The sequence below is a fragment of the Pseudonaja textilis genome, chromosome 3, assembly GCF_049901715.1.
Source record: "Pseudonaja textilis isolate UNSWEBS1 chromosome 3, rPseTex1.2, whole genome shotgun sequence".
Taxonomy (NCBI): domain Eukaryota; kingdom Metazoa; phylum Chordata; class Lepidosauria; order Squamata; family Elapidae; genus Pseudonaja; species Pseudonaja textilis.
In genome coordinates, this window is record NC_141992.1 from 177,441,961 (window position 1) to 177,468,927 (window position 26,967).

A 26,967-nucleotide genomic window follows, 5' to 3' on the forward strand; every position below is an offset into this window, starting at 1 on the left:
CATTTCTTAAAATAATTTTATTTGGGGAGGGAACTCCAAGTCATGGACCGAGGTCAGCCAGCTAGCTTTGTTCCTAAAACAACTCAAGGACTCACAGTCTCTTGCTACTCTAACCTGGTGTCTTAACCAGAAGATCAAACAGGCTGTCTGGTTATTATAGTTGCCCTAAAGGGAACATGATATTCATGGCTTATTATGGCATCCATTCACAATCTGGCCTTTCCAAACACATTAGATATAATAGCCACAAACACTAATCAGCAGGCTTGGAGAAGTCGTAATCCAATACAATGAGCAAGTCTGCTATTAGGAATGCAAGTATTAGTGGATTGTACTGGCTCTTCAATTATTATTTGATTTATAGGCTGCTCTATTTCATTACACCTCAAAGTGGTTGTGGTTTGACCTAAGGAATGAGAACACTGTATATTATTTCTTTCATAATTTTGTTTATTTATCAAATGTATTTTCTATCTATCTGCTTGCCATATTTGAAAAATAATTTCAGAATGGCAGGGGATTTTTTTAAAGGAAAGGTAGATCTCCTTTGGGCCCAGTTCAACTTCTAGGTGACTGTAGTGGAATGGTTTGCCATTGCTTCTTTTGGGAATATTATTGGTGATGACTGTGCTGGTTTTTCAGTCCAGGCTGCAGCCTTAGAATTTCCAGGGAATTGCTCTTATGCCAATATAACCAAGTTTGACAGCTTTATCTTCAGATCCCAGGCAAGGACAGCCGGACATTGCCACCTTCCTGGACCAAACAGGCATAAAAGATGCAAAAGTAAAAGCATACAACAAGGCCAGACTGAATTACAAATCAAAAGCACTGTACTGACCCGCAACAACAAGTAGAAGCTGCCCTATGAGCTATATTTGCTCATTCTGTTCTTTTTCTCACCCGACCCCTCCCTCTAGGAATGTCTGTATCTGGCCCCATAGGACTTATTTTTTTCAAGTGGAGATTTTGAGATGCCAAAGATACCAAACATGTTACACTATGCTATAATTTAGAAGCTTCCACAGAGGTACTCTGCTTTCTAATATGTGCACAGTGGTAATGAGTTCCTTAACAGTATATTTAATATTGTAGAGCAGTGATTCCAATTTGCTTTGAAGCCAACTATTCAACAAAGCTAGATTTTGAAATCCCACAGTACACCTCTGCATCTTTTAAATGTCTGCTTGCAAAGATGATTACAGTTGTTTGCAGATTCTGTATTATGGCTTTGTTCATTCTGATAAATGGTATTCATTAGTCTTCTGCCTCTACAATCAAAGGTGGGACCAGTATGTGTGTATCTGTGTATCTGTATATATGTTGGAATTAAGGACTGGATGCCAAATCTTGAAGTACAGTAGATGCTGTGGTAAGAATGGCATCTCTGGGGATTTACATTCTCTCAAGTTGTCTCATGATAATTGGTTTTATTTTATTATTTGTGAACTGCCCAGAGTCAGCTGGAGTATCCTGGACAGTGCCTAAATCAAGATAAAAAATAAACACATAGAGATAACTACGGAACAAAATTTTATTCCCCAAAGTTGTATCTTTCTTGTTTGATTGTAACGGCCCCTTGCTTTTAAGTAGAAAATTCATCTCCTAGGTACATCAGAGCAGAAAAGTACAAAGAAATGTTAAAATAAACCAAATTAATTCTTTTTTAAAACTCAGCTTACATAAAAAGGGATAAGAAATGAAGGACCAAAATATAAATCCAAATAGAACATTTAGGTGCCAGTTAGAGACCAATGGCCAAGAAAAGTTATTTCCCTTGGGACTGTAGACTTTCCACAGGCATTTGGAGAGTCATTGTGGAAAATAAGACATTAGATTAGAGTGACCTTGGTATGATTCATCAAGGTGGATTTTATGCTTTTTATCGAGAACATCACTGTCTTTTCCTTCACATCTCAAATTAGTATTTATTGTCCAGGATTCGTATTCATATTATTATTTAGTTTCAAGCACTGCCTTTCTCATTAACCATGCTTGGGTAGGTAGGGGTGAGAAATATTATCTACTGAGCTTCCAAAGTTGAGGATGGGCTTGGAAATGGATGCCACTATTTTCATGCAACACCTTAAGCACTATGTTGCTATCCACATTTCACAGTCAAAGTACAAATAAAATAATCTGAACAAACCAGTGCCTCAAAGATTCCTACAATTTAGCTAGAACATATATAGCCTCCTTTCAATATTTCTTAATTCTATTTGATTACTTGTTTGTTTTACAATATTTATAACCATCTCCAATCCCAAAGGACCCTGGGCAGTACACCATATCAACACAAACAGTGCTGATGATCTTACTAGTTTGGATAACATAACGTCTGCAAGAAAACAGCCAACCTCCGAGAGTACCAAGGATCCCTCATTTCAGACCTGAGTTATTAACATTCTCTTGTATCACAAACAGGAGTGCTTGAAGGTGTAGTTAAAAAGTCAACATGATGGCCAGTGAGAGCATAATGGAAGCTTTGGCTATATTTTATGCGCATTGAATGTATTGTTGTTGTTACTTGCAATCTTGCCCGACCCATTGTGACCCCATGGACAACATTCCTCCAGGCCTTCCTGTCCTCTACCATCTTCTGGAGTCCATTTAAGCTCATACCTACTGCTTCAGTGACTCCATCCAGCCACCTCATTCTCTGTTGTCCCCTTCTTTTATTGCCCTTAATATTGTCCCCAACATTAGGTTCTTTCTGCAGTGAGTCCTTCCTTCTCATTAGGTGGCCAAAGTATTTGAGTTTCATCTTCAGGATCTGGCCTTCTAAAGAGCAGTCAGGGTTGATCTCCTGTAGGACTGACCGGTTTGATTGGGACTCACAGGGACTCCAAGGGACTCACAGGAGTCTTCTCCAGCACCGGAGTTCAAAGGCCTCCATTCTTTGGCGCTCAGCCTTTCTTATGTATAACATGCATAAAATATGGGCGGAGCTTTGCTATCATGTCGATTTTTTAAAAAACCATATTCTGTGGACCCCTCGGAACACAAAGAAAACCAGAAATATCATAATAAATTGGTAATCAGAACAATGTTCAAGCTACTGGTGGGATTCTAATTTTTTTACTACCAGTTCTGTGGCCACGGCTTGGTGGGTGTGGCAGGAGAAGGATACGGTAAAAGCTCCAGTCAGAGGTGGTATTTGCCGGTTCTCCGAACTACTCAGAATTTCTGCTACCAGTTCTCCAGAACTGGTCAGAACCTGCTGAACACCACCTCTGATCCAAACCCAACAATAATCACAACAAATAAGAATAAATCCATTCCTGGTGATAAATGCCTCCTCTACAGAACAGCCACTTACTTTAAAGTCTGTGTTTCATGTCACAGGGAGCTGAAAGGAAAATCCGGGATGAAGAAAGAAAGCAAAACAGAAAGAAATCGAAAGGCCAAGTTTCGCAGGCAACTTGCCCTAATGGTGAGGATGCAAACATTTTCTCTGGTCTGTACAGTACTCAGTCTGGTGCTAATAATGTGTTTCCAGTCAGTAACCACCACTTCCATTTTCCGTGAACAGCAGAAGGGAAATTGACGGCTGTGCCTCTCCAAAAGAAGAGTGACATCACCTATTTTAAAACTATGGCTGATTTGGAGTCCCAACCTGTTCTTTTCATACCAGATGTTCATTTTGGCAATCTCCAAAGAGCTGGACAGGTAAGAAATCAGGCAATGTAAAGGTCTCTCCTGCCTCATAATGGTTTGGTCCATCCTCTAGTTCCCAAAAATAAATGAGCATGATCCATTCTGTGTAAATAACTTTTGGGAGTCCACTGACATAGTTGAAGTTGTCTTCTTCTAGATCAGATTATTTGTCCAGCTAAGCCAGTAGAACATACTAGGGAATGGTGATGGCAATCTTGAATCTGCAAAGACTCATTCATGTCATTATTTCATCTGGTTGCCAAAGATTGAACAGAGAACTTTCTGTATGCCACTCACACCCTATGTCGTTGAGGAATGGATCAAAACTGAAATTAAATTTAACTGAACAGAGGTAAAAGTTGAGCTATCAAAACCTAGCTCTTTTGCTCAGTGTAACCACATTTAAAACAGAAAGGGCAAAAGTTAAATATTTCTCTTAATGTACTATTATTTAATAGGTGTTAACATTTCATGTCAGCTAAAAAGTATTTTCCAAGATTGAAGAAAGAAAGCTGCGATTTTAAGGTTCCTTTGATCATGACTCTCTTTTTATAGAGGAATTCAAGGGGAAACTGTTGCAAACTCTTCTCAAGAGAATTAGCAGAAATCACCAATTTTAGTGCATCCTTTGTTCTTTGCTCCTCAAAGGCCAAATCTGACCTCTGTCCCAGGAAAAAGCTGTGTCTTCCTTCTCATATTAAAATGTCAAATTTGATCCCTAAAATCAAATCAAATATGGCTGGAAAGTATTCTTTTTAAGCCATTTTTTCACATTAAAGCACAGCCACATCTTCTCCACACAGTTAGAGGGTGTTGACTCTTTCAGAATGGAAGGATATACAGAGAGAAAAAGAAGAATTTCATCCTATCCATTTTTTTCACCGCAGTTTACACCTTTGGCAGACAAACCAACTGTGTTTACCTGACTTTGTTTAATTCAAACAGAGAATGGAAGAATTCTAAAGAATGAACAGACTTGACTTGTCAAGAGATTTTTTCTCACAAGTCCTCTAAAAATGAACGGGTCATGCCAAAACTGAACAAAATGAGCAACTGATTTATGTGAAAAAGCAAACTCATAGCTTGGCTTTTCCTTGATTTCCTGGAAATATCATAACTATAAATCTGTTTGTTGTTCTTTTTTGCAGGTTTATTATAACAACGATGATGAACGAGAAGGGTATGACCTTTACTATACATTTTAAGAATCCAATCCTCTTATACAAAATATAAACATAAATGTGAAGATCCTAGTGCAAATCAAAACTCTTTATTTTTTTCCCCAACAGTGTTGTTTCTTTTGTTGTAGCAACTTTTATTGCTCATGATAGAAATGATCTGATATTTAGCATCATAATCTGCACCTCCAGAGATATAATTTTGGCTAGATATGCTTTAAAAAAGGGGTGTCAAACTGGATTTCTTTGAGGGCCAGATCAGCATTGTAATTCTCCACAGTCCGGGGCGGGGGGCAGGGAGTATGGGGGGACGGGACGGATGCCTCCTGCAGCACTTTGCTGTCCAAAAACGGGCCTCATGAGGCCCCTGCGCGGCCTGTTTTTTGGCCGGCAGAGTTCTGCAGGAGGCAGTGGAGGCCAAAAATGGGCTGCAGGGGGACCACGTGTGGCCCCCCCATAGCCCATTTTGGCTGGCAGAGGCATTGCGGGCTGATCCTTTGATACTTCCAGGCCAGCCCTGCTGGCCAGATTTAAGCACCCTGCAGGCCTTGAGTTTGATACCCCTGCTTTAAAAGATGTCCACACCAGTGAAGCACGGCAGAGCAAATTCCGGATTATAGAAGACTTTTTTAAAAAACAAACAAACATTTTTTAGCAACTTGAATAATGCACATTAAGAAAATGCAGTTCAGCTTGCCAATTTTGAAATAGTTTGTGAAAATAATCACTGGTAAATAATCTGGAGCTCAGTGACTGTTGGAATTTCCTCTTAGCTCCGTTTACCTTCCTGTGACCTGCCTGCCTGCCTTGTTGGCCTTTAGAATAGAAACTGCTTCATATCTATGAATTACACTGAAGCAGATCCCCATAATTAAACAATGTGATGTACTAGGACAGGGTTCTTCAAACTTGACAGCTTTAAGACTTATGGACTTCAACTCCCAGAATTCTTCCTCCAGTCATGTTAGCTCAGGAATTCTGGGAGTTGAAGCCCACAAGTCTTAAATTTGCCAAGTTTGAAGACCCTTGTACTAGGATTTAGGAAGTATAGTTCCTTTGTCACAGAGCCTGCTCTCTGGAACAGGATCCCCTCCAGAAATCCATATGGTTCCTACCCTAATGATAAACTGGAAGTCTTTGACAACTTGGCTGTTCTTCCAGGTCTTGGGGCAATGAAGATTTGCTGAGCTCTGTAGGTCATTCTTTACTGTTATGTATATTTTCCCCTTTGATATCTATGGTCTGCTTTTGAATTTTAAGTGTTTCTTGCTTTTGAAGCATAAGCTGCTCAGAGAAATTTGAAATCAGAAAGCCTCTAAATTATATCAAATAAATAAACAGAAGCTTAGTTCCTCAGAGTTCCAGTTTTGGTAATATATATAAGCACAAAACTGGTTTACTTTTTTGTGCCTGGTGTCTTACATAACTTCTCAAGCTGTTTAGATAATACATCAATATTATGCCCATGGAATTAACAGTACCTTGTTCTTAGAATAGGCCTATCAAAAGTGCTAGCATTTTCTTAAAAATTATGATTTCATCATTTCACTGTAAAGGCTGATCTTGATTTTTTTTTTTCTGTAAATGATTATTTGATATATGTTTATTGCATTTTAATATGGTCTAGATGAAATTATAACATGAAGTTTGATGGAAATAATCAGCTGGAATTTGAAGAGAAAGCCAAATGATATATGTCAGAATCAATGCTGCCTTTTGAATGTTTTAAACTGAGCAAATATTATACTGAAATGGCCTTGCCTAATGACTTCTCTCAAAGAATAAAGAGAATTAAAGTGGCAGTCTAGAGAGCAGAACATATCCATAGTACTTACTGCAGTTTTTGCCTTGGTATCGATCAATATACATTCTAGAGCAAGAAGGATTTAAATCCCACCAAATAACGCTGCATCAGATTTAGTTAGTCTAAAGATGCTGACTTCTTTATTTTTAAAAAAGTATGCTTTGTGGAGACTCCATTGGATGGATATTTCATCTTTAATTAATCTTGACCAGCAGTCTTTCCCTGAACAAGGAGGTGGATTACTGTCAGGTGCAAAAGATCAGGATCACATGTGAAGTTCCAATTAAACTGATTTATTGCTCATGCTATGTCCATCTACTAAGCTAAAAACACTAATTTGGTCCTAGATAAGAGTTCAAGGGACTTTGGACTTAGTCTGTTGGTAACTACACAAAGATTCTAGGCTGATTCCTCTTTTGACTCTGCCCCCAGCCTCTGCCATTCTTTGCCCTATAATTATGGTATCTTAATTAATTTACAAATCTGTTTTTTTTTTCCTATTCAGCGGTAGTATTCTAGCTAAACGGATATTCCGCACAGTTGAAGAGGACTTTGTTCCACCACCGTTGAAACAAATAAAAGAAGAAGGAGCAAAAAAAGGTACTTATTTATTCTTAGTCTTATATTTGTCTTTGTCTTATATTCCTTGCAGCAACTGATGATCAACTAAAATACACAGCACTTTCCCAGCTGAATGCCTCCAAGATGTAATGAGTAGCAGTTCCACAGAAAATGCAAATTATAGCCCAATACATTTGGGGCTATTGGGTTAGAGTTTGGGATATAGTTGAGAAATAGCCAGGCTCAAAACCAGGATATATCACAAAATCACATAAATGCATGTTATAAGTAGATTACATGTAGCCCTCATTTATTGATGGTAATTGGGACTGGGAACTCCATTACTAAACAATGTGGTTTTAGAATACAACATCACATGACTATGCTGACTTATGACAACAATCCCAATTGCCATTGTTAGGCTAATCCTGCATGGTCTCAGCATCCCTGAATCATGTGATCACCGTTCACGATTTCCTGCAGGCTTCCCCACTGTCTTTGCTTGTTGGAAGCAAGCAGGAAAGGTCACAAATGCCAATCATGTGACCACAGGACACTGCAACTTCAATTGCCAAGGGCCTGAATCGCAATCACATGAGAGTAGGAATGCTGTGATGGTTGCAGGTACGAGGACTGTTGTAAATGCCCTTCATTCTGTATTATCGTAACTTTGATTGCTGAACGAGTAGGCTTTAATTGGGGACCATCTGTATTTGCTGATGTTACTGCTGAAACCTCACATTGGAAATGATGAAGGGACTATTGGACAATGTATGAAAAAAACTATTTTGGTGATTTACCTTGTTTTATCAGAACACTACAGGTAGCCCAGGCTAACAACCACAACTGGGCCCAAAATTTCTGTTACTAAGCGAGACATTTGTTAAGTTTGTACCATTTTACAACCTTTCTGGCCAGAGTTGCTAGATGAATCTCTGCATTTGTTAAATTAGTAACGTGGTTGTGAAGTGAATTTGGCTTCTGCATTGACTTTGCTTTTCAAAAGTTGCAAAAAGTGACCAAGGGACACCACAACCATCATAAATGAGTCACTTGCCAAGCATCTGAAATTTGATCACATGGCCATGGGGAATGCTGTAACGGTTATAAGTATGAAAAATGGTCATAAGTCACTCAAAAAGTCACCAAATGAACAGTTCCAAGATGAGAAAACTATCTGTACTTGTTTTGCCCTTGTATCACAAAAAGAAAATCCACTCTATCAGATATGAGTATTTGCTTTACAAGTTAAGGGAACTTTTAGTTATTAATTGGTAAATTTGATAACAATGATGGCAAGTCTTTACATTCTATAGAGAGCTTCAAGAACTCAATTCTATAGAGAACTCCAATGTAACCACTTTGGATTGATTTGGGAGTTCTAAAAGTTTTAAGAAATGCTACTATTCATAACACAATTTATTGGAAGGGAAAAAAGGACACACTTTCCAAATCAGCTGATATGCCTCTTGCCCTATGACATACTTATTTTCTGTGATAGTTTTATTTTTAATAGAAGTGTCTGGCTCTTTTCAATTGTCATTTGGTGGAAAGAAAGAAATTGCCGTCCAAGGGAAATGATTCATTTGTGGAACTGTTAAACATCTTCTCCAAAGTTTCGTTCTTTATTTTTTAGTTCTGCTGTATGTGAGGAAAGAAGCAGATGAAGTGTTTGATGCTTTGATGTTAAAATCTCCCACAGTAAAAGGGCTTATGGATGCAGTAAGTATTTGTCACCACATCTCACATTTTATTTATTAAAGCAACAAACATTGATTTGGTTTCTGGGGTAATTGCAGTTTTGTTTTAAATATCTACACAAACTTAAAAAAGATTGAACATTCAATACCAATCAAAATGCCACAGAAAAATGACATTAATGAGCAAAATATTTATCATACACATAAATTGAACATGTATGGAGAAAAAGAGTTGTTTATTGCAATTATCTTTGGCTACTGATATCCCTTTACAAGAAGCTGTTCCAGATTGAAGAGGAACTTGAAGTAGTTTTTTTGACTAGAATGACTTCTTTATTTTTGTCTCTGAATCCTTAAAAAAAATCAGCCATAACAGTTATTCTCTGGAAAGGGTATAAGAGATTCTCCCTAATCCCTAAAAATATCAGTGTGAACATTGTGACAGGAATAAATCTCTTATACCTTAAGTTTGACCTGAAACTTTTAATATTTATTGTTGCTTATAATCTCAATATTGTCTCAAAAGCAATTTGTTTTCTAATTATTTTGTTGTTCATCTCTTTTTCTTGATTTCCAAGCTTATGTGAATTAAGCCTGTGGTAGCCACCTCCTTTTTAAAAACTCTTTCTTCTTGCATTGCATACCTTGGGCAAATTGACTCCAAAAACCAAAGGAGTGAACCAAAATGTTGGTGGATGGTAACAAATAGACTTCTTGACTACATAAGATGAGAAGGGATGATAAAAATATGAAATTGTTTTGCTGAGAAAGACTGTAGAGCAGACTGATTGATTATTTGTATACTGCCTACTCAGGCAACTCTTACATGGCTTACCTCAGTAGCTTAAAACATCCATAAAATCAATTTTAAGTATTAAAATATTTTAAAATATGCTGCTATGTTCCATTAAAACTCACCAAAAGCCCCAACTGGTTTCTTAAAGGATAAAAATCAACATTTTATTAAATCCCCAAGAGTAAAGCTCTTTGTTCTGACACAGCTCCCCAAACATGACAAACCCTCTGACGTGAACTCAAAAGATTCCTTTAATTAGGAATGCCGGCAGCCCCGGCAACAAGTGCATCCGTCCAGAAGATGAATAGTTGTCTGCCACAACTATTCATCTCCGCCCCCTGCCTTTTATCCCCAGAGCTAGGATGGGACCTCGTTAGCAGCAGTGGCTCTTCCATCCCAAGGACTGGCCCATAGATTTCCACTGCTCTCCTCTCCTCTGCCACGCAAGTCAGACACTAGACCCAGCTGTTCCTCCTCTTCTTCATCAACCACCTCCAGACCTGGGGGGTGTTGACTCTCCATCTGAGGGGTGATGGATGGCCCAGGCTCCGCCTCTATCTCTATCTCTGCCAGCTCTATTCCCTCTTCCCCCTCAGAGCTCCCATGTTGTCCAGATGCTGACCCTGATTCCCACGTCTCCTCCTCCTCTGATTTGGCTGTGGGAGGGGCCAGCAGCCAACTGGCCACAACACTTTTCCAATGTGAACGGCCTTCCCATCCCCCCCCCCAAATCTATCTAGCCACAGAATTTCCTGGCTAAATCATGGTGAGTGGTGGATTCTCCTAGAAAAGACAATCCCAGGTAGCAAGAGCCTACGGTAAAAAGAATTTTATAGGCCAAAACCAAGCACCCTAAATTATGCCTTGAAACCAGTGAAACTCTCCCAGAATAGGTACATTCCACTGCAAGCCATTTTGTTCTGAGTCATTTTCAAACTGCAACAGTTTGAGAGTTGAGAAAAATATCATCCATGCCTTTGACATCTCTGGTCCAAGATGACATACAACTGGTGGACCCACCAAATCTGGAGGAGCAATAAATCTGAATAAATCAGTTCTATATTATGCTCCAGGTCTTTCTGGGATGTTGAATCCCAATAGGCACAAAAGATGGAAATTGATGGAACTAAATGGCTCCCCTGCCTAGAATGATTCTGCCTTGCTCTGATTTAAATATTGTCTGTTTTGCATGACATTATTTGTTTGTACAATTTATTAGGTTGGGTTTTTTTATGGACAGGTTTATTTCCTGTAGTTTTTAAATGAACATGTTTATTTTAGCAATAATTAAATAAGTATTATACTTTATTTATTGTATTTATGAAAAATAATTTATTATACATTACTTTATGTACCTTCTGGGGTATTTAAAAAAAAACCCATCATAAAAGGCAGTGGGAAAGAGTAAATAGCTCACATTAGTAGTAGATGCCTCTTGCTAAATGGGTTTCCTTGCCAGAAAGTGTAGGGTTTAGAATGCAGAAATATTTTAATCTGTATGCTTTTTAAATTTATGTCACATTGCAATGCAATTACAAACGTGCTACAAATATGTTACAAAACTTTGCAACAGTACCATTTTAATGACCTTCATATTTCACTTCCCATAAGGGAAGGAAATCTTTCATAGATACATGTTATACTTTGACGAGGCAACATAAAACGTTTTTTTCTTAAAATTGCATACTCACATACATAGATTCATGCCCACTTGTTTTGGGAAGTCCTTGGCACTTTAAGCTTAGCTATGTTTCCAGGACTACAGCCCACCATAATCATAAAGCAAAAGCTCTATTGTTACAGTTTGCACATTTCGTCCCATTTTTCAAATTTTGATCTGTAGGCTCACCCAAGCTTTCCATACTTGACAGTATTTTCTTATATTTATTATTCACATCATTTTTCTTCCTTTTACAATAGCACACCAGAAGAATGGGCAGTAAATCTTCTCATTCTGCTTTTTCCAAGACAAGAAAATAATATGGTACCCTTGCAAACCAATTGTTATAACAGGAGCTCTCACAGGTAGCCATTGTATTGTCAAAAGCCATTGTATTGTCGGAAGAAGCAAGAATAGGGTTGCTGAACATGACATTCAGACTTTGGGGGATAAAACTTTTTAATAAGTTGAAAAGAACAATAATGTAATGCACAATCAAATGAATGGCAATTTTCAGTTTTGGAGTGGCAGACCTTTAATTTTAATCAGGAAATTGCTAATAGATTTCCATCTGAATTACTCTGTCCAACTTCTCTTTATAAAACTTTCATGGCAAAATCAGAGGGACCTGTTTAATAGTAAGGTATAAGAAAACTATATTTGGGACATATACATACTCAGTGTAAAGCATGTATGTGTACCTACATACTAAATAGAATATTTGTTAAGTATTGTATAATTCAGAAAAACAATTCTGGAAACTGGATAACTCAGGGCTGTTATTAAGAATCTAATCAATCATCATTGACAGCTAGAAAATTACTAGTAAGTGATTAAAAGCTGTGACTCAGATCCCTGGCTTGCAATAATTTGCCACCATACTCATAATGATCAAAACAATAACTATTGAATCTGCTTGCTATCGGTGCCGACTGAATTTTTTTGGATTATCTATCTCCTGTTTTCATGACAAAATTCTTCCTGCTTTTGCTTGTGGGGAAGCACTGCTGTTTCTATCTTTATAGAGAGCAAGACAAAGTCCCTTAACGTTCCTTAACATTGCCCATTTTCCCTTGGCTTGACTCTGAGTCATAAGGGAAGGTGTGAAGTGAGCTCTTAATTAATTTCCAAGTTGCCTTTTGGCTTAGAATAGATCTCAAAGCTGACTTACAAATAAAAATTAAGACATAATTAAAACACTTAAAAATACATACACAATAAAATTAAAAACAGAGAAAAAAAGAATGAGAAAAAAGCAAGAGAGTATAGAGATAATTCATTTCAAATTGCCGAAAAGCCAAACTGAGCAAACAAGAGTTAATAGTCTGCCTTAAGTGCAAAGAAGCATTGTGCCGGGAAAGACCTCGCATAACTCGTTTTCATGCCAGTATTTTCCTTTTCATTGGCATTATCCAGATAAATATTTTGCTCAATTAAGAACAGTCATTCACCACCAATTGTGGAATCAGTAAAGTCTGCCAGGTTGTCCATAAGCAAAGAGAAAGAGAAATTTTCTGCTCTGCTCGGAATAAGGAAAATACAGTGAGCTCTTGACTGAGAAAATGGTATATCTTCAATCTTTTTTATCCGTTCAATTAGAAAGTGCATATCTGCAACAGTTTCATTATACACATGAGGCAAGTCACCGTATGACTTGCACCATCTTTGTACCATATCATTTCCATAATAGTGTATCTGGATCATCAATATGGATAAGCAGGGATGGTGATCAATTACTCTAATGAGCTGGGAACATTTGACTTGATTATGCACCCTGGGAATAACTATATAAAGGGATCCATCCTGTTCTTTTTTTTCCTATTAGATTTTTTTTTTTTGCATTTCAATCACTCTTGAGCCTCCCCACAGGTGATCTAACTCTTTTTATAGAAATTGAGACATTTGAGTTATCTTAAAAAATTCTGTGAGTGTGGCTTAGGTGGTGGGCGTGGCTTGGTGGTCATGTTATTGGCTGGGTGTGGCCAACTCAACATCACTCACATCGAGGCACGCATCTCCTCGCCTGGCCTCTCATGACTGTGGGGATGCTGCAACAGTCGTAAGTGTGAAAAGCAGTCATAAGTCACTTTTTTCAGTGCCATTGTAACTTTGAATGGTCACTCCACACAAGCAAAGTACCAGCAAAGGAGGGGAAAAAAAACTCCAGAGAAGTTCCTGAGACAGGAAGTCTAGTCCTGCCAAGAATGTAATAAGGGTTAACGGAGAGCCAGTTTCTGTAAGCAACACCAGAATGTTTCCTTCCTGCCTTCCTTACAGGATTAGGCCAGTAATTTCTTCTAACAACCGGTTCTCCGAACTGCTTAGAATGTTAACAACCAGTTCTAGAGAATAGGTGCAAACTGGTAGAATCCCACCCCTGGTGTTAAGGAAGAAATGTATGATCCTAACTAAAACAAGATTGAGTTTTAGACACATTGAAATCCATCACAAGTGGCTATTGGAGTTTTAGAATATTATTTATGGGAACACCCTGTGGATCAGAGGTTCCATTCTAAAGGAAAAGAACAGTTTAACCCAGTGTGTCTCAGCTTTAGCAACTTTGATATATGTGGTTTTCCATTCCCAAAATTTCCTAGCAAGCCATGCTGGGGAATTCTGGAAATTAAAAGTCCACATGTTACAGTTGCTATGGTTAAATCCTTTCCCTTTCCCTTTCTCCAGCAGCCTTCTGCACTGTTGCTGTAAAAGGCTTTCTGGAAGTTTTTCAAGAGGCACAAGAAGGAATAAGAAAAAAGACATATCGTAAACCCTTAGGCAGGCAGGTTAGACTAGAAGACCCCCAAGTTCCCTTCCAACTCTGTTATTCTATGCTATTCTAAATATTAACTCATGGTCCCTTTCTCCAGGCTATTATGATCTAACTCAGAGCTACTTTCTCAGAACAGAAATGCAGATGAGGTGATCCTTTAATCCTTTAGTTTTAAGCCTGCAGTTTGACTAAGTTGACCTGCAATGGGGAAAGGTGTTTGTTTTGATGTGTTGTGAAATCTGGTTGCCAAGGACAGTTTGTATCCCCTGCCCTCCCCAACTTCTCTTGACATGTTTTCCCAATTCAAGAATGTTCCTGAAAAGTTAGTTAAATTTAGAAAGACTGAGGAGTGTGTCCTTTAAGAATGCAGTAACAATTCTGAGATCTATATTTCTTAAGTGAAGAACATGCTGCAATGTATCAGCAGTGGTGGGATTCAAAAAAATTTACTACTGGTTCTGTGGGCATAGCTTGGTAGGCGTGGCAGGGATAGGATACTGCAAAATCCCATTCCCTCCCCACCCCACTAACCTGCTTTCCAGCTTCGTTCTCCTGTGCAGAGCAATAAAAAAAGACCCAGCCAATCAGCTGGGACTCAGGAGGCAGAGAATAGATGGGGGGGGCAGTCAGAGCTGATATTTACCAGGGGTGGGATTCAACTTTTTTAACAACTGGTTCTGTGGGCGTGGCTTGGTGGTCATGTTATTGACTGGGTGTGGCCAGCTCAATATCATTCACATCGAGGCACGCATCTCCTCGCCTGGCCTCTCATGACTGTGTGGAAGCTGCAAAAGTTGTAAGTGTGAAAAATGGTTATAAGTCACTTTTTTCAGTGCCATTGGAACTTTGAATGGTCACTCCACACAAGCAAAGTACCAACAAAAGAGGGGGAAAAAACTCCAGAAAAGTTCCTGAGACAGGAAGTCTAGTCCTGCCAAGAATGTAATAAGAGTTAATGGAGAGGCAGTTTCTGTAAGCAACACCAGAATGTTTCCTTCCTGCCTTCCTTACAGGATTAGGCCAGTAATTTCTTCTAACAACTGATTCTCCGAACTGCTTAGAATGTTAACAAGCGGTTCTAGCAAATAGGTGTGAACTGGTAGAATCCCACCCCTGGTATTTACTGGCTCTCCAAACTATCAAACTTTCTGCTAATGGTTCTTCAGAACTGGTCAGAACCTGCTGAATATCACCTCTGATCTGCTCCCGGTCTCCATAAACATAGTTGGATAGATTACAACTTCTATACATTATGAACTATTCTGGTAATACTGAGAACATATAGAAAACATAGAAGGAGAAAGAATGTTCAGCCATGACTTGGGAGATTTTCTGTTCTAATAACTCTAGGAAAAACTTAACTTGGACATACAGAGTTGCAAAAATCATATTAAGATAGCAGTGGTATTGCTATATGCATTGAATAAAAATATTTTATTACCAAGAGTTTTGGGAACAGTTGAGATAATAGGTAATATTTCAGAGCCTCATTCATTAATTCTATTATTGTTTGGCATTATTTGTGTTTCCCTTCTGTCAGCAAAATCTCTCACAAGAATCTTTCTCTTCAGTCTTAGTTAATGTCATAAATGGGGATCAAAGATTCCATTTTGCACATATAACTTGAACTATCTCAGTTATAATATACTTGAAGGAACCGCTATAACTCACTGCTTTGGGTGCTAACATTGTCTTAGAATCAACTAAATTCTAAGGTCTATTATCTCATGCTTCATTTGGATTCTCTTTTGGGGATGAGGGCTGGTGATTCATTATCTTCTTTATAAGATGCTGTAGCTTAGAACTTTTTTCAGTTTGGCTTTCTGTCAATGTATCCAATTAAACTCCCCAGATTTCCAAATGGCACAGAGAAGGAATTCTTTTTTAGGCTTCTGTTTGCCCAGTTGGCCACTAGTTGTACAGCCACAGATTCAACTAAAACCAGAGCATTTGAAAAGGATCATTCTTGCTTGCTGTATTCCAAAATCAAGGGGCATTTATACCAAAATCTGTGTTTTTGGATTGTAAATGCAATCTGATCATAATGCCATGCTTGGAACAGCTTCCACCCACCCCAGCTTACATCAAGTGAAGCTTCTGAGCACTCTTTAAGGCTGTGCCATATATTTCCACCTGTCTGGTTTCATGAAACCAAAGCATGGTTGGCTGAAACTGGATAAGGAAAGCGTATTAGCATTGCTTAGAACAGGAGTCTCCAACCTTGGCAACTTTAAGACTTGTGGACTTCAACTCCCAGAGTTCCTCAGACAGCAGGAAGTTGAAGTCCACAAGTCTTAAAGTTGCCAAGGTTGGAGACCCCTGGCTTAGAATACTCTTTGTTACTTTCAACATTTGGAAATTTAGGCACAGCATCAGATCATGGTAGGCACCCAAATTGCTTTCATTAATCTGCAAAATCCTTGCAAGGAGATTCACTTTTGATCTTTGGGACTCGGTTCTTGGAGAGTTGATCTTAATTCATTCTTTAGAGGAGAAGCCTGTTTTAAATCAGTAGAAATGAAAGCCATAAAAAGAAAACCATGCAGAAAGTGTAGTATAGTAAATATTAATATAGTAAATATTAAAATACTAAAAGTGGCAGGAAGTTCAGCTACACCTAAAAGGACTTCCCATGTGTAAGTCCCACTGTGTTCTGCAGAACCTCGAGTGCAATTTTCAAATTCTCCCGTATTAAGAAGGTGCATTGTGTAGCTTGCTATGAATTGTCTAATCTAACTGAGGGCAGTGATTCTGCAGTGGGTTTGCTTTTAATAAATGTCCCTCCTTTTCTTTTTTTTAAAAATATAGATTTCTGAGAAATATGGCCTTCCAGCTGAGAAGATTACAAAGCTTTACAAAAAAAGCAAAAAAGGGTAAGAGAAACATACTAATCCTGCAGTTCGTGTTTTTATAAAATAGTCCTGAGACCACAGCTAAGCTTTTAAATCTTTCATGCTCTGATATATGCTCACACTGCAAGAGATTCCCAGCTCCAGGTTCATACAGGGACTGCAAAAGCAACCACTGGCCTCTAATTAATCTGGGTGGTTCTGCTGTAGTATTCCTTAACTTGGTGCCCTTCAGATATGTTGAACACATCGCATCATTGAACAGCATGGAGATGCTGCAAATGGTGTGAATTGTAGTCCAGTTCTTCTGGAGAGCAACAGGTTAGTGGAAATCGTTCTTGGAGGCTAGCAGCTTGGGAAGGCACCTTCAACAGAGATTCTGGAAGCTGTAGCAACAGAGTTTCTTCCCCTACCACTTTTGTTATTTGGGGAGCCATAGTGGGCTAACACACACATGCTTATTCAATGGGTCCTTCGTTTCCCTACTTCTTGCAAACAATGCCCTTGGGACTTCTCAATTTGGCTTTGGGCTTTGACCCAAGTAGTTTAGGAATAAAAATAACAATGCTACCATTCACCTAATGACAACAGCACATGAGAACAAAGCAGTGATGGGATTCAAATAATGTTACTACCGGTTCTGTGGGCGTGGCTTGGTGGGCGTGGCAGGGGGAAGGATACTGTAAAATCTCCAGTCAAAATTTCCACTACCGGTTCTCCAGAACTGGTCAGAACCTGCTGAATACCACCTCTGGAACAAACCCATTGTAACATGCCAGATATAGAAAATCTGGTTTCCTTCTTAATTTTTTAATTGTCTCTTTTGAATTATGTGTAAATGTATCACAACACATCCTCCCCAGCAATCTAAAGTAAAAAGAAAACCACACAATCAACACTGGCAGTATAAGCTATTATATACAAACCACTGCACTCAGTAGCACTGATGCTATCTGATTGGGTAATAAAACATCTACAATTTAACAACCAGGCTCAGACAGCATCAAGGATTCCACAGTTCAACACTATGATATATATGTTCTCTTTCTGTTGGAACACCTAAATGAGGTCACTGTCTTGATTTCTCTTCAGTTAATTGACCATAATTTACCTATAGATATCAAAACTACAAATTCCTCTATGCAATCTTGACTCACCTCCAGACAATTTCCAATGGTCTTATACTACAGCATCAGTACATCAAGTTTGATATTGTCTACTCACTGGCCATGAGCCTCAAGCAAATGTTTTTATCAGTTCTACATACAACAGTGGCTTAACCCATTCTCCTCACAATGACCCTGGACATGTTGGTTTACAATTCCAGCCATTCCAGCAACTAAGGTGAAGAGTGAGGTATATTAAAGTTGTAATCCAGCAGCATCTGGAATTTATGCTTTCCGCTTCCTGCTGTGGTGCGCAGGAATTATATTGTAAGGTATCTTTAAAAAATACAATGAAATAGCATAAGAAGTTGCATAGGAGAATTAAGTGGGATTCCCCCAGCATGGACCTAACTGGAGAATTAACATGAATTTGAATCATTAACAGTAGAAGAATATGCATGTTGACTCAGGACAAAGAATCACAAAATATTTAATGGGACAACTGCAACTTGGAGTTGGACTTCAAGTTGGAAAATGAATTTTCCTGTGAATTTTGTCAAGGCTTTCATACAAATGGTTAACATAAAATAAAATCTTCCTTGCACACAACATTGAACCATCAATTTAAATCTATCCCTTAATTGATAGATTTCCACATCCATAAAACTGTTTTATAATCATGATTTATTGAATCATCTAGAATTGGCTGGGTTCAGACAGCATGCTAGTCTCAATGGCCGAGTTCATACAATAAGCTAAATCAAAATGTCTATGGAGACACTCAATTATCCAGATGTCAGCATTCCAGAGAACATCCATTCTGATCAGTAACTCCGAGACAAGCATAATCTCAAAAGTACTTTTATTAGAATAGCACCTGGCACATTCTGTGGAATTTCAAACTAAAAGTTTCCTGGACTTCCCACAATGTCCCAACCTACAAACCATCCCCTTTTTACTCATCATCACATCACATGAAGCAATCCCAAAGTAAGTTCTAATTCTTTCTGCGCCACACTCTTTGACCTTGAACTAACAAAAGAAATCTATTTTGTCTACTAAGAGCTACTCAATTAACATCACCCACCTCCCACTTCCTCAAGCTATGTGGCAGTGATGAATAAGGATTCCAAAGCTGACACCAGATCATAGTTGTCCCAAAGATGCTTTTTCCAAAGGCAACTAGGCTTTGTTTTTCTTTGAAGATCCAGTTGCCTTTTGAAAAAGCACCTTTGGGACTAAATAAAAGTGAAGTATTATGAGTTTGTATATTTAACCGTTATCCGAACTTTCTTAATGTATCTCTTTTGTGTTTCAGGATTCTGGTAAATATGGATGATAACATCATTGAACATTATTCCAATGAAGACACTTTCATCCTAAACATGGAGAACATAATGGAGGGTTTCAAGGTCACGTTGACAGAAATCTAGACCAGCCTAGACCTTGTGAAGTGAAACATTTTACCATCAAGGAAAGAAGAAATAATAATGAAAACCTTGATTTCATTGATATGGAGAAGACAAGGTTGTTACAAAACTAAGTTGGAAACAACCACATTTTATTTTTTTGCCACTGGAACCAATTTGGCAATAAGTGATGAGTCTGTTCAAAAGAACATTCCTTCATAAAGTTCCTTATTTATTGCTCCTCGCTCCATAATATGTAAATAATCAGTGGACCCTAGACTTCACAATCTTGATGTGGCGAAGGTGAAACAGAGACTTTAAATAAAAGCAACAAAAATAGTTAATACAAGAAAATAATAAGTTGAAGAATAATGTTAGTTCCACTGGGACTTAATCACTGAAATTTTCACCCTCTAAATGAATTGCTAGGAAACCTGATAAGCGTTAACAGTGTGCAAAGTGCCCAGTGGTCTTTGCACACCTACTGTATACCAAACGTCTAGTGCTGAGCATCATGTAACTTAGCCATATCCCTCCCTTTGCAGGGCAACTGAGGGCTTTTAAGATTCTCAGATGGCATGTACTTTTGTAAGTAAAACACCATCCATTTTAACCTCTGTATATATTTGTTTATAATATGTAATAATATATTTTCCTATCTGTGTGGATGTGTTTACTGCCACTCTATTCTGTGTTTGGACAAGAAGTTGGCAGAATTCCTGGTCAAAGGGCAAAGTTCTCTCACCAGCTGTTGGTTCTTCAGGGTTTTTGATGCCTTTTGTTCAAAGCTTAACCAGGAGCCACATTATAAAGTTAAAACTCCTTATTGTCACAACTAAGATTATTCTTTCTTTACTATACCAGCTTCTCAGGTCTTCCAGTGAGATGATTTCTATTATTTTTAGACTAGAACTCCTGTTAAGTCAGACATTTAACCATACAGTGTGGAATTGAAGGCCGTTTGGTGTACACCAGCTTGGGAGAATCACTTATTCCATGATGCTGCAGTCTTCCAGTTCCTGAAATAGTTTTTCTATCTCTTTATCTCTCTCTCTCCCTCTCTCACCTTGGTTTTTTTTTAATCTCCTATGTTATGCATTCTTACTGAATGGACGTTCATTTCTGCAATGCATCATGCAGGGTGTCATAAATGTGATATTTCTATATCATTCCCCCCAATGGCTGCTTCCAATTTTTACCCAAATGTTTTAGAATACATTTATTTTTCAAACAAATGTTATTCTTCCATTCAAGTTACCTCTGAAAGTTCCTGGCAACATGGAATCAGCATGAGTTTAGCAAGATATTTTATGGTTTGCTTTCATTTTAGGGAAATTATATGCTTATAAAACAACAGTATAAAATTGGAAGGAAAGTTTGGAATTTTGTACAGAAGTCCGATCCCCTGAACATGCCATACGTTGGAGGATGTAAATACAGGTGGCCCTTGCTTAATGACCAGTTGTTTAGTGACTCATTCAAGGTTTTGATCAACCTCATTAGAGGCCCTGGTTTTGAAGTTCTGCCACAGAGAGAGAAAGAGAGAGAGAGAGAGAGAGAGAGAGATGTGATTGCATTTTGGGCTGCTTAGCAACCAAACCTGCATTTACGACCATACGCAATGCCATGTTTTTATATGTTTTTATTTACACACACACACACATAAAAGTCCTGCATAATAGATAAAATTACAAACAAAAGAGCATGGACATAGAGATCTGTCCCAAAATATATATCATTAGTAGTTCCCCCCACCCCTCAAAAAAGTGCAACAAACCAAACCATATATATTTGAAAAAATTAGGATCTGAAAAAAAATAGTTTCATAAGAATTAGTGACCAAGAAAAAAATGAAATCGATGTATTTGCTGTTCTCTTTTATACACGAGTCTTGGTATAGTTTTTGGCACTGTAGTTCACACTAAAATGCAGTTTGTGAACTGCATACTTATTGAGAATATTTTACAAAATGCATGAAGGTGGGTTTTTTTTCCTTAATGGACCTAAACCAAAAAAATACATATATTCTGCATGGATGGCAGAATAATTTTGGAAAGACCGCAAGTCAGATCCCATCACGCTCACTGTCATTTATTTCCCTTCCAACTCAGTTTTTCTCAATATATCTCCAGAGATTCACATTTTTTATTGTTTTGTAAAATTATTGTTTCCGATAAATCACACTAGAATGTAAATATAAAAATTGTACAGAGGAATGCTGTTCTTTATTTGAATCTGTGTACATATACTGCCTACCCTTTTTTTGTTATTGTTATTCACTATCTAGTCTGGTTTTTATATTACTTTGTTGTTTTTAATGACACTTCTGTGAACGGGGCTGAAGGGTAAGGACACTAGCAGAGTAGCAGAATAGAGGTAATGCATAAAAAAAGACCATTGTCTTCATCAGCAGAAACTTCAGGTTAGAACCGTTTCTCAGATAAGCCTTCTCCAATGTAGTAAGCCTTCAGATTTGTTAGGCCAGTGGTGTCAAACTCGATTTCAATGAGGGGTGCCATCAGGGCTGTGTTTGACCTTGGGGGCTGGGGTGGGCATGGCCAGCTTGACATCACTTGTGTCAGGGACGCCTGTGGTGACCTGAGCGCCCTACCAGTGAAAATGGGCTCCTGATCGTTTTTCGCCACAAGGGTCTCTTGCAGCCTCCTGCCAGTGAAAACAGAGCTCAGGTGGGCCATACATGCCCCCGGGCCGTTTTTGGCCTTAATGGCCTCCTAAAGCCCTCTGTCAGTGAAAACAAAGCTGTTTTCACTGGCAGAGGGTGTAGGATGCTATTACGGTCAAAAACAGGGCCTGGGAGGGCCAGGCACGGCTCCATTTTCCCTGGCAGAGGCACTGCAGACCGGTCCTTCACTGTTTCCAGTGTGGCCCCAACCGACCAGATCCAGCCCCCGGGCCTTGTACCTGACACCCCCTTTTAGGCAATAGCTCCCAGGTTTCTGAACCTTTCAAAGCAATGATCCCTGGTATATATGAAAAGAACTCTTGGCTGGTCTCCTGGCAACTGCCTGGGCTAGTCCTAGCAATTTTCTTAACCAGAATTTTGGAAGTGGACTGCCATTGCCTCCTTCCTAGGGTTAAGGACTTCTAGCATTTGATGTATTGTGCCTTGAGCACTATACTAAACTGGCTTTTATGATGTGTCCTTTGCTTAAATCACTCCTTTATTTTCCAGGCCATGGGATGTGACCTTAAAATTTAGCTTCTAGGCCATTCAACCCACCCATACATTCCTTCTGCCCTCTGCAGTTGAACAGGTGTAAGAACTTCTCTGCAGCATGCTGTTGGTAATGGTTGGGCTGCTAATCAGAGAAAAGGCTTTTAAAGGTTCCTTTTATATAAATCAGCTTGATACCAATTTTAAAGAGCACTTGATCCTGCAGGCATTTATTTTTCTTGAAGCATCTTACATCTTTGAGGTTTAAAATTTCATTGACTCGTTTTTATGTCTTTTTGAGTTTTAAAATGTCACAGAGAAATGTCAGACCTGAGATTTAATTAACAGCTTCTGTAACCGTAAATTTATTGGTTTTCAGTCAGAATCTTGTCAGAATTTCCAAGTTCAGTCAATGATTTTTCTTTCCTTTTGAAAGAAAGCACCCTTGTTTTCCACTTGTATACTTGCATTAAATTGGATATTTCCTAGATGTGTAAAACTTTTGACGGCTGATGGATTAAAATTTTACAGCTTTTTTATAGCAAACTTGCTTTTAAAATGACATATAGTGGTGAGGTTCAAATGTTGCTTTGCTTTTTTGTTTTTGATCATCAAAGGTTGAGACTGCAGAAACTTCTGTATCCCTCCAGCACTGCAATTCACTTCCGCTTGATATGTTGGATAAAACAAGCAGACATATATATCAGCCAAAGTAGAAGGAAATTTGCATGTGATAATTTATACATACAGTAGATACAAATTTAGAAATAATTACTGTAATTTAAATAAGGAGTACAATGACAGGCATACGTTAGGTCTTCTTATTCATAGGCAGTTTTCTTACCCAGAAATCAGCCAGAGTGCCTTCAAGAGAGAATGCCTGATTTAGAGAGTTTCTTTCAGATTTTGTTCAGCTCCCACACCTGACCCTGCTGGCAAGTAGGTGTTTCATTGAAATAAAAGAGATGTCAAATGAATCTATTTATTACTGATGTTCTTCTAAATGGAGCTGGAAAACATTGTGTGTTTTGTTGTGCAAGATGGAGAAACCACATATGTTAAATTGGTTCGTTCTAAGCTAGTTTTGTGCCCTGGATCACTGAGGCTAATTTTTAGATATTCCTAGCCAGCTTGGCTGTTGATGAGAATTTGGTGTTTTGATGTCTGTGTAAGTGTCAGTATCTACAGGCACAACATCAATCAGAAGTCATAAAGGGGTTGGCCTTGGCTAAACAGCTTGTGGAGATTCAACCATTTTGGTGTAAGCCATATTTATGGTGAAGTCCATTCAGAAAGCTAGGTTCATCTGGTAGTTGGATACAGTTCCTGGTATCGCAGAAACTGGTATCAAATTTGAATATTTAATATTTATGCAAATGAAATGAAATTTATTCCCCTCTCCCAATCCAATGTGCTGCTTTTTTTGGAATGCAGCTTTGAAAACACCACAGAAAGTTCCAATGTACCTCTCAACTGCATACTTTATGGTTTATTGGATCAGACAAAGCCAACTAATGATGGTTTATTCAACATCTTAGCAGGTTGTGGGAACCAGATCATCTATTACAGCTGCCCCCAATATTTTGGGCACCAGGGACTGGTTCCTGGAGAGGGGTTTTTCTGCAGTCCTGAGAGGGCATGGGTTTGTGTGATGCCTGAATCCCACGGATGGGGCTTTGCTTGTTTGTGCGGACCAGTTTCTGGCACGCTGTTGTGGTTCGCCAGCAGCCTGCACAGACGGCAGCAGAATCGGACAGTGGGGAAGAACAGGGACCAGTCCAGAAGTCTGGAGAGGACTCGGACGAGGGTCCTGCATTCAATGCAGAGATAGGGCCAAGACAATCTGGGAGTGGGGTGCTGCCTCCGGAGCCTTCGGATTCTGGTAGCAGCGAGGCAGAGGATCCAGGGGAGCCTGTTTCCAGTGCACGTGCGTGCAGAGCTGCTAGGAGAGAGCAGCTGAAACAAAAGGGGCAACTTGGGAGTAAGGCTGGGAGGTGATTTTACTTTTACATGAGGAAACAGGAATATATATATAGAAGCTTAATTTAGCCTTCTATTGATCTCATTGCCAAATAAAAATGGCTGATACACACATAGAAGCATTGGATTTATTATTTGAAATTTTCTTCCTGTTTATTATTTTTTATACTAATTTGATATACCTGTTGGAAAGATGCAAATTAGCAAAATTCCTCTTGCCGTGACACAATGATTGAAAAATTATGGATTCAGCCTGCCATTCATCACACTGCAAAAACTGTATGGGGAGAAGGGCTGCTGAAATTTTTAAAGTAGATAATGTTTGTTAGTTGTTCTAACCTTGATGGTTTCCTTCTTCTCATTTCAATTCCTCCGGCAAGATACTGACATGGTGCAAAAATGAAAAGAGTACTTATGCCAAAAACTCTTGTCAGTACCCTCATTTCTGGAAAGCAAGCTTTGTGTATAAATATTGTGTCTTACCTAACAATAGTTTTGTAAATGGGAAAGGGGAATCTATAAACTTATAAATAATGCAGGTTTATATTTTTTGTACATTTTTAAATGGAAAGAAATAAATGTTCATAAAGTATAATAATCTTTTGTTGATCTTTTTCCCCCCACAGATGTTAAGTCATCCCTGGATATTTATTTACAATCCCTCAAAAGCACACATTGAATTATATCTTAACTACTTGGGCTATATTATGCCTGGATTCACGCAGAACAATACACCCAAACCTAGTTTAACAATACAGGCCGTCTGCATTTAGTGGCCTTTCACTATTACAACAGTAGTGAAAAAGTAATTCTACAACCAATCCCTGCTTCTATGACCTTTGGAAATCTGTAAAGTGAAAGAAAGATGAAATAGAATCATACAATCATGTTTCACTTAGCGACCATTTAGTGAGAGTTGCTTGTCCCAAATCTGGTCATTAAACAAGGACTACCTGTAGACAATGCTCAATTTTACAAAATATGCCATGTCTGAATAAATAAACCATTATGGCTTATTTCACATGAGACAGCAACATGCCATATCTGAATAAATAAACCATTATGGCTTATTTCACATCAGAGCAACTTTATTTTAGCCTAGATTGGGACATTAACCTTATTTTAGCCTAATCTAGTTTATGTGAACCGAGTCACTGAGTGTTAAATTAGTCAACCATGGTTTAGTTTAATCAGTAGAGCAAACAACTCCAAGAGCTTATACTTCATGTGGGATTCATTCGCACCATGTTCCAATCACACATCCTTATTAATAGTGAGATATGATTCCAAAGGCATTCATTTGGGGCCATGATGGAATGAACAGCAGGTGTGTGTAGTTACTAAGATAGTCCTAGGTTTTTTTTTATTGTTTGTTGTTACTTGGCCACTCTTTAAATTCATACTCAAACTCATAGTGGGAGAATTGCCACAGCCAGTTGATTAGCCAAAATGTGGCAGCCAGCAATTAAGTGAACATGCTTGACATGCTCACGGACAAAGCGAAAGACATAAAACCTTCTAAACCACCGAAAAGCAAGTCCCTGTGCTATCACTGGTCTTTTCCCTCCAACTTTCATTTTGACAATAATTTTATTGATTTTTAAAATAACTGTACATTTATTTCTGGTGATAAGTCTTTCATGCCTCTTGCTGTCAGAAACCATGAATATTGCATTTCTCTGAAAGACCACTGCCATTTTGACATTTCTGAGCCCCTGTGGACATCATAGGCTGTATGAGAGCAGGAATATTCAGAATATTCATGCTGGGGCCTTCCGGAAATGATTTTGGTTCAGTTCAGGAACTGAACTTTCTAGAAAAGTATAATAGCAGTGAATAGTTGGAAGGGAACCAAATTTAGGGGCACCGTGACAGATATGATATCTTACCTTTCAAAAACATTGGGTTGCAGTTATATATTCATAAAAGCAAAAAAAAAAATACAATTATAATTGGGTGCAATCAATTATTCCAGTATGAAAAAGTACCATGTCACAAAATGGTATACAATACAAAATCATTTTAAATTCAACATTTAAAAACAACATTTGTTCAGCAGTAATACAGTAAAAAAATCTTACTTTTCTTCAAACAATATTGTTCATATGTTTGGCACTGAAAAAACAGATGATCACAGGTTCACCGTTCTATCTCTGATTCTAATTCTCTCTTTTTTAAAACCAATCACCAATGTTGCTCTTAAGTGTCTGCATATATTATACTGTACTTTAACGTACATTAAAGAACACGTGCGCTCCACTCCACTGCAAAAACAAACAAATCATGAGGGAAAAAATCTGTCCCACATCAAAAAGACAATATCCA

General features: G+C 38.3%; 1 protein-coding gene across 4 annotated transcripts in view; it reads left to right on the top strand.

The window, feature by feature from the left end:
* The window catches only part of GRHL2 (grainyhead like transcription factor 2), a 93,692-nt gene extending 68,452 nt beyond the window's left edge, over window positions 1–25,240 (top strand). For 2 of the 4 annotated variants that reach the window (XM_026703503.2, XM_087931563.1), the window contains exons 10-16: window positions 3,343–3,430; window positions 3,530–3,666; window positions 4,803–4,834; window positions 7,142–7,236; window positions 8,834–8,919; window positions 16,932–16,996; window positions 19,397–25,240. In XM_026703503.2, coding sequence (XP_026559288.1) covers window positions 3,343–3,430; window positions 3,530–3,666; window positions 4,803–4,834; window positions 7,142–7,236; window positions 8,834–8,919; window positions 16,932–16,996; window positions 19,397–19,511 — 618 coding nt within the window. In that variant the 3' untranslated portion in view covers window positions 19,512–25,240. The remainder of the gene's footprint in view (window positions 1–3,342; window positions 3,431–3,529; window positions 3,667–4,802; window positions 4,835–7,141; window positions 7,237–8,833; window positions 8,920–16,931; window positions 16,997–19,396) is intronic. The other 2 variants (XM_026703504.2, XM_087931564.1) reach the window with 1 other exon arrangement.
* Window positions 25,241–26,967: the final 1,727 nt, after the last annotated feature.